The sequence below is a fragment of the Panicum hallii genome, chromosome 4, assembly GCF_002211085.1.
Source record: "Panicum hallii strain FIL2 chromosome 4, PHallii_v3.1, whole genome shotgun sequence".
In the NCBI taxonomy this organism is placed as follows: Eukaryota; Viridiplantae; Streptophyta; class Magnoliopsida; order Poales; family Poaceae; genus Panicum; species Panicum hallii.
The window spans coordinates 51463980-51476761 of NC_038045.1; the positions used below are offsets into that span (position 1 = coordinate 51463980).

General features: G+C 52.0%; 3 protein-coding genes across 3 annotated transcripts; all 3 read right to left on the reverse strand.

Annotated features, from left to right (window-relative positions):
• Positions 1-7330: 7330 nt before the first annotated feature.
• Positions 7331-9168, reverse strand: LOC112888739 (protein GPR107). Its single transcript, XM_025955051.1, has one exon. The coding sequence runs from the start codon at positions 9014-9016 to the stop codon at positions 7637-7639; it is 1380 nt and encodes a 459-aa protein (XP_025810836.1). The 5' UTR covers positions 9017-9168; the 3' UTR covers positions 7331-7636.
• A 1410-nt stretch (positions 9169-10578) lies between these two features.
• On the reverse strand, positions 10579-11471 carry LOC112888743. The gene has a single exon (XM_025955056.1). The coding sequence runs from the start codon at positions 11325-11327 to the stop codon at positions 10800-10802; it is 528 nt and encodes a 175-aa protein (XP_025810841.1). The 5' UTR covers positions 11328-11471; the 3' UTR covers positions 10579-10799.
• A 64-nt stretch (positions 11472-11535) lies between these two features.
• Positions 11536-12773, reverse strand: LOC112888741 (magnesium protoporphyrin IX methyltransferase, chloroplastic). The gene has a single exon (XM_025955054.1). The coding sequence runs from the start codon at positions 12688-12690 to the stop codon at positions 11701-11703; it is 990 nt and encodes a 329-aa protein (XP_025810839.1). The 5' UTR covers positions 12691-12773; the 3' UTR covers positions 11536-11700.
• Positions 12774-12782: the final 9 nt, after the last annotated feature.

A 12782-nucleotide genomic window follows, 5' to 3' on the forward strand; every position in this document is an offset into this window, starting at 1 on the left:
ATGACATGGTTGGTTGGATCTCTACTCAGTGGGTACAAAATTCAGGTGCTAGCTACGAACCTGTAGCTGTATGATTATATTCCTGCCAATGTACATTAATAAGAATGAAAAAACATTTGGACACACACACAGGGAACCCAATTTGGAACCTCTTAATTTAATTTGCCGGCTGATCCTACCACAACATGTTCCAAAAAAAATAAAAAAAATCTAATCTGCAGGATTTCCGATCGACGACGAACGCTGCCACATAGATCGAGTAGCAAGTTTTTTGTTTTTTTCTTTAAGGAGTAGCAAGTTGCTAGCACAAGAGCCGTGGACGTGTCCCGTCACGTCGGAAGAGGAAATAAAGCGCCCCAAACAAAAAATCAAAGGATTTGGTGTGAAACCGTCTGCGAATAGGCCGGAGATTATGTACAGCAGACACGCAGTCGGTTGATGGGGATCTCCGGTTACCGACGGTAGGCCCCGCCGCCCCCGGCCCGCTAGCTGGATCCCAGACGCGAACGCGGCATCCGAAAGCAGCGGCGGAGCGCGGCCAGGATGGCACGTCGTCGGCCGATGGATGGACACGGCCGGCTGCTGCTGTGGAGCCAGGTAGCTCAGCTAGTAGCCTGCTGCTGGGTCCTGCTGCGGATTCTCGGCAGCTGTGTGGGCGCGGTGCTAGCGACCAAACATGAGCTTTTTCGCCGTCACGGTATGTCTGTCCCGGCCCCGGGGAATATATATTTCGCCATCCGCGACACCCGGCGCGCCGCCGCACGAGCCAGCGGCGCTCGCCGGCCGGCCGGTTCACGTGACCGGCCCGACACCAAGCGCATGCCAGCCACGGCGCGCGCGCGTCGCCGCCCGTGGCGAACGACGACCCTCGGCCGCCGAGTTCTTTTCACCCTGGTTAAAACTCTAGTGCCGTGGCGGTCTGGCTGACGCCTGTGAATCGCGGTGGCATGGCAGCTCGTGATGCCGTGGTTAGCTTAGTGCGCCCACCGTTAAAACTGACTTGTCAGTTGGCACACACATGAACCATGGTCCCTTCTTTTTTTTTTTCTTTTGCAGAGAGACGGAGTTGCGTTGGGTTGGGTTGGATTAGTGGAGGAGGACTAGCTTCTTCTAGACCGCAATTATGCCGGGTATTAGCGCGCTAATCCCCCGCCTTTCCGGGCGCGCAATGATTGCCGCGTCCGTCGCCCTCGTCGCCGGCCGGGGCCGCGGGTCGCCGCCCGAGCTCGACGCAGCAACGGCGACGGCACGGCCGGCCGGTGACCTCGCGATCGGCGGAACACGTGGCGGCTGACACGCGCTAGTGCCCGTAGCTAGCTAGCTACACATGTGGGGCTCGGGGCTCCCCTCCGTTACACGCTCCGTGGGTGGAGGCATTTCCGTGTCACGGCCTGCTTTCCGACGGCGCCACGCGAATTCCGTTACTCCAGCGAGACACCCCGGCACAGTAGCAGTAACCCCCTTCTTTTTTCTTTCTCCGGTGAGTGATCGAGCTGGCTGGTGTCAGTGAGCGAGTGTCAGTGAGTGAGGTGTGATCATGGTGGCGAGGGTGCGTGGGTTTCCATCGTGACAGGGGTGAAAGGGGAGAGGGGCGGCGAGGTGCGCGGCTACATCTGGCGGCCGTGTCGGGCCATGTGTCACCTTCCTCTTCTTGCGCCGAGGAATTTCCAGCTCGGTGGGGTTCGGAATTAACGTAGGGAATAATCTGACACCAACGTTAGTGATCATCCAGGTGAGGGTCAGCCACTGCACTGTCCAATGCAAGCAAGTGACGGACGGATAGGCGACGACCACACCTCCTTGCTGCAGCCTCTGCGAGCGTACGTGTCCAAAGGCGTACGACACAAGTCGGCAACGGCAACGTACGTCGCCGATCATGTTCTTCTTTTTGAGCTGTAAGCAATTCCTTTTCTTCCTGTGTGCTTGTTTTGGGTTTCTTTTTGCTCACTGGATCGGTCGAGCTTCTGGAAAACCGGGAGTAGTAGTGGGGGGATATCGAGAGCTGAGTCTGACTTTGCACGAGCTAACACTAGCATGCTGTAATGGACTGGAAAAGGGACGTGTGGTAGCATTAGCCAGTGTCTTGTACTCGTGATATGGTTACTGACGCTTGCTTCATTCCCAATTAAACTGCGCTACCATGCTGGAGCAGGCCGACCTTTCTTTGTAGGCTCCGCTCACAAAGATGCATGTACTTTGCTGTAGTGATTAGTTTAGGACTAGTACATTGTAGAGAGAGAGAGAGAGAGAGAGAGAAAGAGCAGTGGTGATTTGCCTTTTTTTTTCGTTTTCACAAAGATCTACTGGGCTCACTCACTTACTGATCCTGTTCTTCTCCGGTCTTCAGGAGCATCATGCTGCATTGCCATGGGCCTCGGACACCCTTGATTCACTCTGTCCCTCCAAAGCCGTGGGGAACTGCTTTTACATGGACATCAAGATCTCATCTACTCCGTCAGATATCAGATATGATCAGCAAGTCCGATGCTTTAGCAAATTAGGTAGCTGAAAAGTGACTGCACAGGTACTCCAGAACTGTGGCGGTTTTTCAGTACGTGCACGGGCTCCCATAATTGGACCTCCCTTTAGATTACCTCACTGCTCACCCTGTGTGGGGCAGTTCATTTGAGTAGCAGCAGCAGTATAGTATGAGATCAATAGTACTTTCAGCAATGAACAACTGGCCCTCAAGACAGATCCAGTGTCCCCTCAAAACAGTTCCATCTTCCATGGTCATGATGATTACCCTGCATTTCGCCTCTTGTACTTTGCCATGCATTTTGACTGCCAATTTTAATTCAGGTGCCACTTTTCTCCACCAAAAGCACTGCCACAAAAGCACACATGAGCAGCAACATTAAACAAACCCAAGCGAGTTTAATTAGTTAATTAGCATAATCTTTCCGAGTTATGACAAAGTTTTGGCATCAGGATGGCATCATGCGTCGGTGTGGCCTACACGACCGATCATGCGCGCTAACGGCCCAACTCGTGCATGGCGCACCGGGGGGAGAAAAGGAGCTCGGATTCTCGACATGCAATCATCACGGCGGCGAGCACCCGGCGCTCGCTCCCTGCATGCGTCGGCGCCGCTGCCGTTGCCTCCATGGCGCAGTTGCCCCGGAGCTCGGGCGTCTCGCTTCCTTCCTTTCTTTTTTTCTTGTGTGCCCATGCATACCAGCTCGTAGTACTACCTCCTCTGCTAGGTAGTAGGTCGTGGACGCGAGCATTAGCGAGCGAGATCTCGCATTACATTCCTGGAATGATTGATGATCCATGCTTCAGTTTATTCGCTGATGTGCTTCAACCCTTTTTTGGTTCTCATTCATGCCCAAAGTGAAAAGGGGAGGGCCAAAGGAACCTTATTCCCTGCCCTGCTTCTTCAAACCAGCACCTAACGATGACAGTGCGAAATGTCTCCAGTTCAGAAGGTCACATAAATGAATTTCATAGTAAACATTTTGATTTCCAGATGATCCATGGGAAATAAAAAAAAATAGTTCTGCTTGCTGATCAATAAATACCTTCGTGGCTTTGTCTGAATACAAAGAAGCAAAGATCAACAGCCTCAACCTTCACTCCTCGATCCTGCCTAACCATATCCATGTGCCTTTCCTTTCCAACCCCATCTCACCAAACGGTGTCCACCATACCGAATACTCCATGCTACATGGTCATGGATTCATGGGCCATCACAACAGTGTCCATCCGCTATTCATCGTCAGTGGTCGTCCCAGATCTAGGCAATGCCTGAACTTGAAGCTTCAGGGGGCAACCTGGTATCTCCAGCACACGTGCAAGCTGCTGTTACTAGTTACAGTTCATGGCATAGGAATTGCACTATAAAACCTGTTCTTATCGGCTTAAGCTCCTTCCTTCCTGACTACAATCCATGCGGAAGTCCAGGAGCTCCACAACCATCTGGCTTGGCAGAGCAGCAAAGACAAAGGCACACCGCACAGGGAGACTGATCTGCAGCAATCCAGCATGCCACCTTGATAACAAAACTGGCTTGCTTTTCTGAATGCTGAAGTGACTCAGACACTTGCATGCTAATCTACAGGTGCTGCAGCTGACAGCAGCCGAGGATTCAGGATATCGGATTCCAGGGCACTGTAGCCCACTTTACAAGAATGTAGCTACAGGGACATAACATGAAGCGTCGCCTTTTCCTTTCTTCCCATGAAGCGGACAGCTCCCACTGCATGGCTTCTCCAGTTCGCCTTTGGCATGTGTAGTCGCTCACTACCGAGCATGACACCCAGAGCAGGCGAAGTGGTGGCTTCCATCAGCAGAAGCCTACGTGCAGGCTCTCAAGATCATCCAACTTGCAGCCCAGGGCTCAGACCAACTCCCACTCCCAGTGCAGACGCACTATCACAACGCATAGGATGGGGAAACAGGCAGGCATGCCTGAGCAACAAGTGCAGATGAAGCTAGCACCATCTAGGAATCGGATTGCGACTCGTCACCGGAGCCATTCATGGACGAAGATGCATGAAATCCTGCCCTGCCCAAGCAGCAGCACAACAGGAAAAAGGTAAAGGAGTAACCCAGACAAGGATTACCATTTGTCCATGCAACACATATATGGCCAAGCCAACAGGTAGGGACTAGACTAGAGTGTGCCCGTATAGAACCAACCACATGGCACTAACAAACTTCTATTTTATTTTAGCAACATGGTTCTCCACGAGAGGGAAGCATGCAAATTTTCAACACCAAATAAACTCAAAGGCACTAACCGGAAGGGGGGAGTGAGTGACATCCCTGGAGATTTGATGTCAACACACCGAAAGGAAATCATTTACTAGGCAAACTATGACAGAGGCTGTCCTTTTAGCATGCATAGCTCCATCCACTTGCAAAGTTGCTCCACCTTGTTAGTGATCAAACCTCAGTGCTTCCACCGTTATGACCTGTTTACACGCCATAACGAACTTTTATTATAATCAAAGATACAGTAAGTTTGTGCCAACAAGCATGATAGAGACACTCTTACTTTTCCCATTAGAAACCGATGTAAATACTTTATTACCACGATAACCATAGTAATAAAGCACCAAGTTTCATTATAAACTAACCACAGATTACTTACCCGATGAATTCACCATGAGATCAAACTTTACTGCAAGCACAAAGGCTTGCATGCAGCCTTGCAGCTCCATATTAATTGCCTGAGACTAAAATCAGCATCCTTTCAAACCATAATAACACTGTCACTCCCTAAACTCGAGGCGTTACTATGATATACGGAGTTGGTTGTGGGTCATTTGAAATTAAAATATTACCTTACAATCGTGCTATAGAATATGAACTGAAGAACTATTAAGTTGACCTAGATGACTCTTGACTTCTCTTATTCCCATGTCTACTTTTGTAGATCCAAAGCTATATGGCTAGCATTAAGATTCAAGAACCAACCAAATAAACATATATTTTATCATTTCACAGCTACACATGTGTATTTCGGTCTTACCATCATCTCAGCAACTAGTCTTAGCAATACAAAACCGAAACATATGCACAAAAAAAAACAAGCTACAAGCCTACAAATTTACAACTGAATTCTGTTGTTCAAAATAACCAAGAACACTGGCCTGGAATATATCGTAATATCTTATCAATCAGGCTTCAGTATGAGTTTAATATCAGATCTGACATTAAGCTGCCAAGACCAAGACTGGGCCAGGCCTATGGCAGTACCATTGGCATCAAGTCCTAGGCCCATTTAATCTGTGCAGAGAAAGGAATGAACTGACTGACCATCTGCCCCTAGTTAAATACTGAATCCAGCGTCACCACTGGGAAATGAAAAACCACACAAATCTAATAGTAACCACCAAGTTTCATTTCCACAAAACTCCATCACGAAATTAATATTTAAGGGCGAAATTTCAAAGTTGATCTTACAGCTACATAATAAAGTCGACAAATTTATGTGCAGATAACACTGGGCCCAAACGTACATTATATGAGTCTTACAATTGGTACTGTGCCATTCTCATTCATCAATAAAATCCTATCCTAAAGAGAAGACCAAATCAGGAAGATGTTCAAAGGTTCTCAGTGTACATGAATTCTCAAGCTGGCAGCTGGCAGAATTTTCACTGCATATTTGATGATGAAAAGAGCTACCATGTATAATCATGTCGACTAAGATGACCTAGCTGAAACAAGGCAGAATATCCATCTAATAACAATCTACCATTGTCAAGTAAAACACCTGCTTTTCTTTCTCCCGGAAGAAGTACTACAGTTCTAACTCCATTTTGAAAACACATCGAGCAAAGCAGTTCAAACATTAATGTAACTTGGCCTCTTTCTTCTAATATGCAAAACTTGAACAGATTCAAACTACAAAGTAAGAGTAGTGACTTGTAATCTCAGACCTTGTAACAGAGGCAACCTGTGAAATGATAGGGTATGAAAGGGGCCTCAGTGCCAAAAATTCCCACTGCTACTACACACAAGGCCACTAAAAGGAGTAGGGGGAACTGCATGGTGATAAGGTCAAGAACAGAAAGACTAAGGTTTTGATTTGAACATTCAATGCCCATTAGATGTAACATAATATGAGGTACTTCGGTATGAAGCGCAGATTAACTTCAATGATAGCAATAGCCCGTAAAGAAAAGTAAGGAACAATAGAAAACATGGTAGTGTCAACCATATTCAATTACCATAAGTGTTTTGACTAGGGTAGGCTAAAGAAAAAGCTGGGACAATAGAACTTGTATAGAAAAATTGGAAGGTCCCAAAATCCTAACCAAGTTAAATTTCAGAACTTCTAATTCGATGTGCCCTCAAACAGTCCTAGATGGCAATGGAAATGCCAAATTACATAAACTGCTGAAAGGGGCAAATTTTGAGAGGAGTAAAGCGTAGTAGCATATTCTGCTTAAATTACGCATCATCACGATTATAAACACCTAAGGAGTGTTTCTATGTGAAACCTTCATTTTCCATAAAAGCATATGCGACAATAAGGGGGGCAAAAAAAGGCATACACATGAGACAAGTAACTAGGTGACATGACACTAAGGGCCTCTTTGGACAGGGCAATCAGGATCCAAATCCTTGGGAACCTTAAAACTTTGTAGAGCAATCCCCTTGTTCCAAACAGGTCCTAATGCAAACTACACAGCTAAAAAGCATCTGCAGCTCCCTGTAGTGTTTTTGTGGCAACACAATCTTTATTTTCCAACTAAACAAAGGAAAGATAACACTTAATACTCAAGTCAACAGGTTTTCTGCCTCTAAAAATGAAAGGGGTCCTAAAGCACAGGAGCAAAATGGAAGTATACAAGTAATCTTGAACAAGTCAGAGTACAGTCAGTATCAATTGGTCAATTTCATTCACTATGTGAGCAAAGTAAACATCTAGAATTAAAACAGCTCATCCCAATGATTATGGATAAAAATTAAGGCAAAGGCAAGCTGCATCGCTTAACACACACACACACACACACAGGGTTGTCAATACCCAATTACAGTAAGACAAAATGTAACCAACTCGAAGGAAAAAACAAAAGGATATGAACTATGGTACCAGTCTATGCCATTTTTCCTGTGGTGGCCCATCATACAACACCAATATCACCACTGGCATGGAGGGATGCCAATTGCTAAACCCTTATAGCTCGAATTCATCATCCAGCTTGAGTGCCTCAGCTGCAGCTTCTTCTTCCTCATCATCAATCGCGAAGTATGGGTTATGCACCTCAGGCCGGAACTTGTACCCAGTGAACACGTAGAACGCGAGCGTTGCAAGCTCGGCAGCCACGACGCTGGTCCACAGATACCGGTATGAGGTGATGGTCTGTAGCGCATACACCACGACACGCGTGAAGTAAATGTAGCAAATGACGACCACGTAGTACTGGCGGAAGAGAGTCAGCTTCATGAGGTTCACGGCCGCCTTCCCATCCGAGCGAGCAGCCTCCCGGAGGTTCTTAATGGACCACACAATCGGGAAGAGCACGGCACAGCAGCAGACCACATCAACCAGCAAGAAGATTTGCTTCCAGGTGACCCAGTCCCGAGCATAGGGTCCAGATTCGTCGATCACCACCTGCGCAATGTTGGCCACCACTTGCAGGGGGATGACCACCATGAGCACCTTCTTCTCCTTGTCGGCCAGGTATGGCTTGAGGAAGGACCAGCCAGTGCCGATAAGCACTATGAGGGTGAAGAGCGAGATCCCCTTGAGGAAGCTGAAGATGTAGAAGAGCACGTCCCACCCGTGGGCGGTGCCGGTGCGCTCGATGCACGACTTGTCCTCGGCCTCGGCGAGGAGGTTGAGCGCCTTGAGCACGAGCACGGCAAGCATGAAGTAGTGGATCCGGAAGACCGCGGCGCGCTTGCGCAGCAGGATGGCGACCCAGGCGGCGGCGAGGCCCGCGTAGGCGAGACAGAAGAGGAAGTAGATGGATGGGAGCGAGGACGCCCCCGCGGAGAGGTACTGGCGATCCCCGGTGGCTGGGTCGACGTTGTACATGGCGGAGCGGACGTCCATGTCGACCTTGAGCCCCCCGCCGAGGCAGTTGGCGAAGACGAGCGTGTACTGTCCCGGCTCGGAGACGCGGAAGGCGGTGGAGAAGGAAGAGGAGCGCGCGACCTCGACCCCCGCGGGGTTGGATGGCGGGCGGAGGCGGTCGAAGGAGAAGGCGAGCTTGACGAGGTCGGACTGGAGCGCGCAGGTGACGTCGAGGTCCTGGAGCTGGCGGAGGACGTGGACCCAGGCGTCGAGCGTGGAGAGGAAGAAGCCGAGCTGGGAGAGGTCGAGCTCGGCGGAGGCCGGCGGGTCGAAGGCGATGCCGGAGACGTTGAGCTCGAGCACGCCCGAGTGGGAGAAGCCGAACTCGTCCAGCGGGATGATGCTCCGCGGGTCGGACCGGATCAGGGTCTCCCGGATCTCGGCCGCCGCGGGGGGAACCAGCGCCGCGGCGGCGAGCAGGAGGGCGAGGAGGGCCCCCGGGAGCGCCGCGGCGCGCGGCGGCGGCGGGGCGGCCATTGGGCGGGCGGCGCGATCTGGGGGCGGAGGGCGCGGCGGCGGTGGTGCGGTGGCCCGTGGCCGGTGGTGGGATTTGGGATTTGGAGTGGTGGGCGAGCGGCACGTTGGGAGAGGGGGTTGAGGGGATGGCGTGGTGGGTCGGTAAAGGCAACCGCGCTGCTCAGTTGACAACTTGCAAAGATCAGTAGAATTTTCAAGTGAAATTCGCCCAAATTATCGAGACAAGGGACAAGATTGCACGCTGGTTTCTTCGAGACTAGATTTTTGCACATAGGTTTCTTAGAGACAAGGTTTTCTCATTGGCGACGTTGAAAAAAAAAATCAGACCTTGGGGATGGTTCATGTAAAAATTCAGCAATTTTCAAACGTGACATAGGACATACTAGTAGTTCTTCCCTTTTCTTGGTGATGATGTTGGTTGACGTTTCGGTGTCGGTGTTGGCACGGCGTGCTTTGAGATCGGTGATCTGCAGGGCTCTAAAGAAAGATCAAGAGGTTTGTTGGGAGTGATGCTTCTGTCGCCGTCTCCAAGCAGGCTGATTAGTCTACACGGCTGGTGGCTGGCAAGTTGATTGTTTAAGCTTAAGCTTGATGACCTCTAGCCACCTTCCCGACTCCGAGATCTAGCCTTGTTGTCAAATGGTGACAACTCTGCAATTGTCCCTGCCACTTTACCGAGCAAGAAAAGCTCCTGTCATGCTAGCCTTGTCGTGAGGAATCTGGAACGATCCTTCGAGAAATGTTGCTAGATGCATGACAGAATCTGCCGTCAGGGTCAGTGAAAATGTAAGATGGCTCTAGTTCTCACTCTGTTTAGTTCCTTCCGTAAAAACGCAAAAAACCTGTAAACGCAAAGATGCTAAAAAAATCTTGCTAATTTGAAGTACTAAATGAAGTCTATTTACAAAACTTTTTGCATGGATGGGCTGTAAATCGCGAGACGAATCTAATGAGCCTACTTAATCCATATTTTGCAACAGTGATGCTACAGTAACCATCCGCTAATTATTGCTTAATCATAGATTAATTAGCATCATTAGATTCGTCTCGTGATTTACAACCCATCCATGCAAAAAGTTTTATAAATAGATTTCATTTAGTACTTCAAATTGGTAAGATTCCTTTGAAAAAAATATTTTTGCGTTTTTCGTGCTGATCTAAACAGGCCCCTATTAAAGGCAGGAGCGCTGCCGGATCATATAAGATAATAAGGAGGCTGTCAGAGTCTGTGACTGCGACACATAGGATATGTTTGTAATGCATATACGAGTGCTGGAAGTTCAGACCTCGTAGTAGCACAATTTGTGTCTGAAACACATGGAAAATCTTAGCGCGAACACATGCACAGATTGGCAGGGAATGAAATGCGCAGTGCGCAATCGCATCCTGCGCGAACTGTCAGATGATGACTTTGGCTTCTTAGGCCCCGTTTAGATGCATTGCAAATGTTATAATTTTTACACTCTCTCTCCATCACATCAATTTTGGGACACATGCATGGAGCAGTAAATGTATGTAAAAGAATAACTAATTGCACAGTTTAATTGTACATCACGAGACGAATCTTTTAAGCCTAGTTAGACCATAATTAGATAAAATTTGTTAAATACAAACGAAAACGCTACAGTAGCAAAAAGTTCCAAATGTTATACAAACTTGCGATCTAAACGAGACCTGTTGCATCCTGAATCGAGATTAGCAGTGTGCGTGGCAGAGGAGAGATGACAAAGCACAAAGCAGAGCAGTCCCTGCTCAGCTCAGCTTGTAACAGTCACAAGCGGGCCTACTGGTGGTGGTGGTACTTGTCGGCGAGCTGCTGGACCCTGAGCTCCAGCTCCCGGATCCTCGCCGCCCACTCGGGCCTTATCACCACCGGCCTCACCTCCCGGACCTCCACGTCGCCTCCCTCCGGCTTCTCCTTGGCCCGCCGCCGCGCCACCGGCTTCTTGTCGTTCTTCCTCCTGGCCGCCTCCTTCGCCGCCGCGGCCCTCTGCATAGCGCGCAGCACGTCGGACCCCCGCAGCTGGCCCCCCGCGGGCGCCGGTGCCGGCGAGGCGGTCCGTCCGGCCGCTGCCTCCTCCCGCTCCGGCTCCTCGTCGTCGTCCTGCTCTTGCCCGAAGAAGCCGTCGTCGGCGTCGGCATCGGAGCCGCTGCCACCGCCGTCATCGTCCCATGAGCGGTCGCGGCGGGGGCCTCTGGTCCAGCGCCGCGGCTTGGCTGACACCGCGGTGCGCGCCGGCGCGCGGCGGCACGGGATTGTGGCGTGCGGCTGGGGGTGGAGGGGGACGAAGCAACGTGCGGCGGGGAACATTGGATGGGTCGTGGGGGGATGGATGGACGGACACTTCTTGGGGGATTGGATGGCCCAAAGGCTCAAAGTAAGGCGCGCTAGGCCCAGCCCAAGAGATGATTATAAGGGGCAGCGGGGAACACACACACTCCCAAGTTCCGCGGTTTCTCCCAAGAACACCAAAATCCATTTCAATGGCGATGACAGAGAAACGATATCGCCTTTGCAATTTGTGAACGAAGGTTCCTTTCAGAGCACAACTCTTCTTCAATCTGCAGTAATCTACAAGCTCGACAGCAAAATTTGAATTGCTAGTACAAACAGAAACAGCCACTGCGGTGTCGTCTCGATTCTCTATCCACAGTTTGCGTCAGGGAAACACGCACGCCTGCGGCTACGACGAGGAGCCGGCGGGCACGGCCTCAAAGAGCTTGGCGAAGTAGAACTGCGTGGAGATGAAGCCCCGGTTGGCGACGCGCCACCCGGCCTCGCGGAGCGCGTCCTCGATGTCGCGCTCGGCGTGCAGGTACGCGCGCGTGGCCTTTGACGGGCCCGGGAACAGCTCGCCGACGCGCTTGAGCAGGTCGAAGTAGAGCGTCCTGGGCGCGAAGCTGATGAGCAGCCGCTTCCCGGCGAGCGAGGCCAGGTGCCGGATCATGGCACGCGCCTCCTCCCGCGGATAGTGGATGAGCACGTCCAGGCACACCACCACGTCGTACCGCCCCTCGAGGCTCTCCAGGTCGCGCACCTCGAACCGCGGCATTCGAAACGGGGACCCCGCCGGCTGCGCCGCCAGCGCCGCCTGCGCCTGCCGCTGCGCCTCCGACACCATGGCCGCGGAGATGTCGGAGGCCAGCACGTCCGCGCCCTCCGCCGCCAGCGGGATGGACAGCGACCCCGTCCCGCACCCGGCGTCGCATACCGTGGCGCCCGCCAGCTGCAGCGGCGAGTCGCGGAGCATGGCCAGCGCCTTGGCCACTGTCTGCGCGTGGCCCTCCCGGATGTCCAGCTGCACGCGGTTCACGCCCTCCGTCGCCGACCCGTAGATCTTGCGCCACCGCTCGAAGCCCGTCGAGTTGAAGTAGGCGCGGACGGCCTCCTTGTCCCCGCCGCCCGCGGCCTCGGCCTGCGCGCGCCGCCGGCGCTCCGGGTCGGAGAGAGACACCGCCGCCGCCAGCGCCGCGGCCGCGGCCGCGGCCGCGGGCAAGGACAGCGGCGGGAGGTCCGCGGCTGTCGGCAGCGCCGCGGCGGCGGTGCTGGGAGCCTTGCGCTGGGGGCGGAGGAGCACGTGGGGCTGCGGGCGGTGGTGCAGGAGCGCGGGACGCGGCGGCGGCAGCGAGTGCAGGCGGGAGAGCGGCGCGGTGGAGACGCCGGCGCGCGCCATGGCCGGAGGGAGCGAGCAGTGCGGGGGATTCGGCTAGCTACGAGTGGTTCGCGGGTGATGGATGGTGTTGGGATTTGGGGGATAGGGTTTTT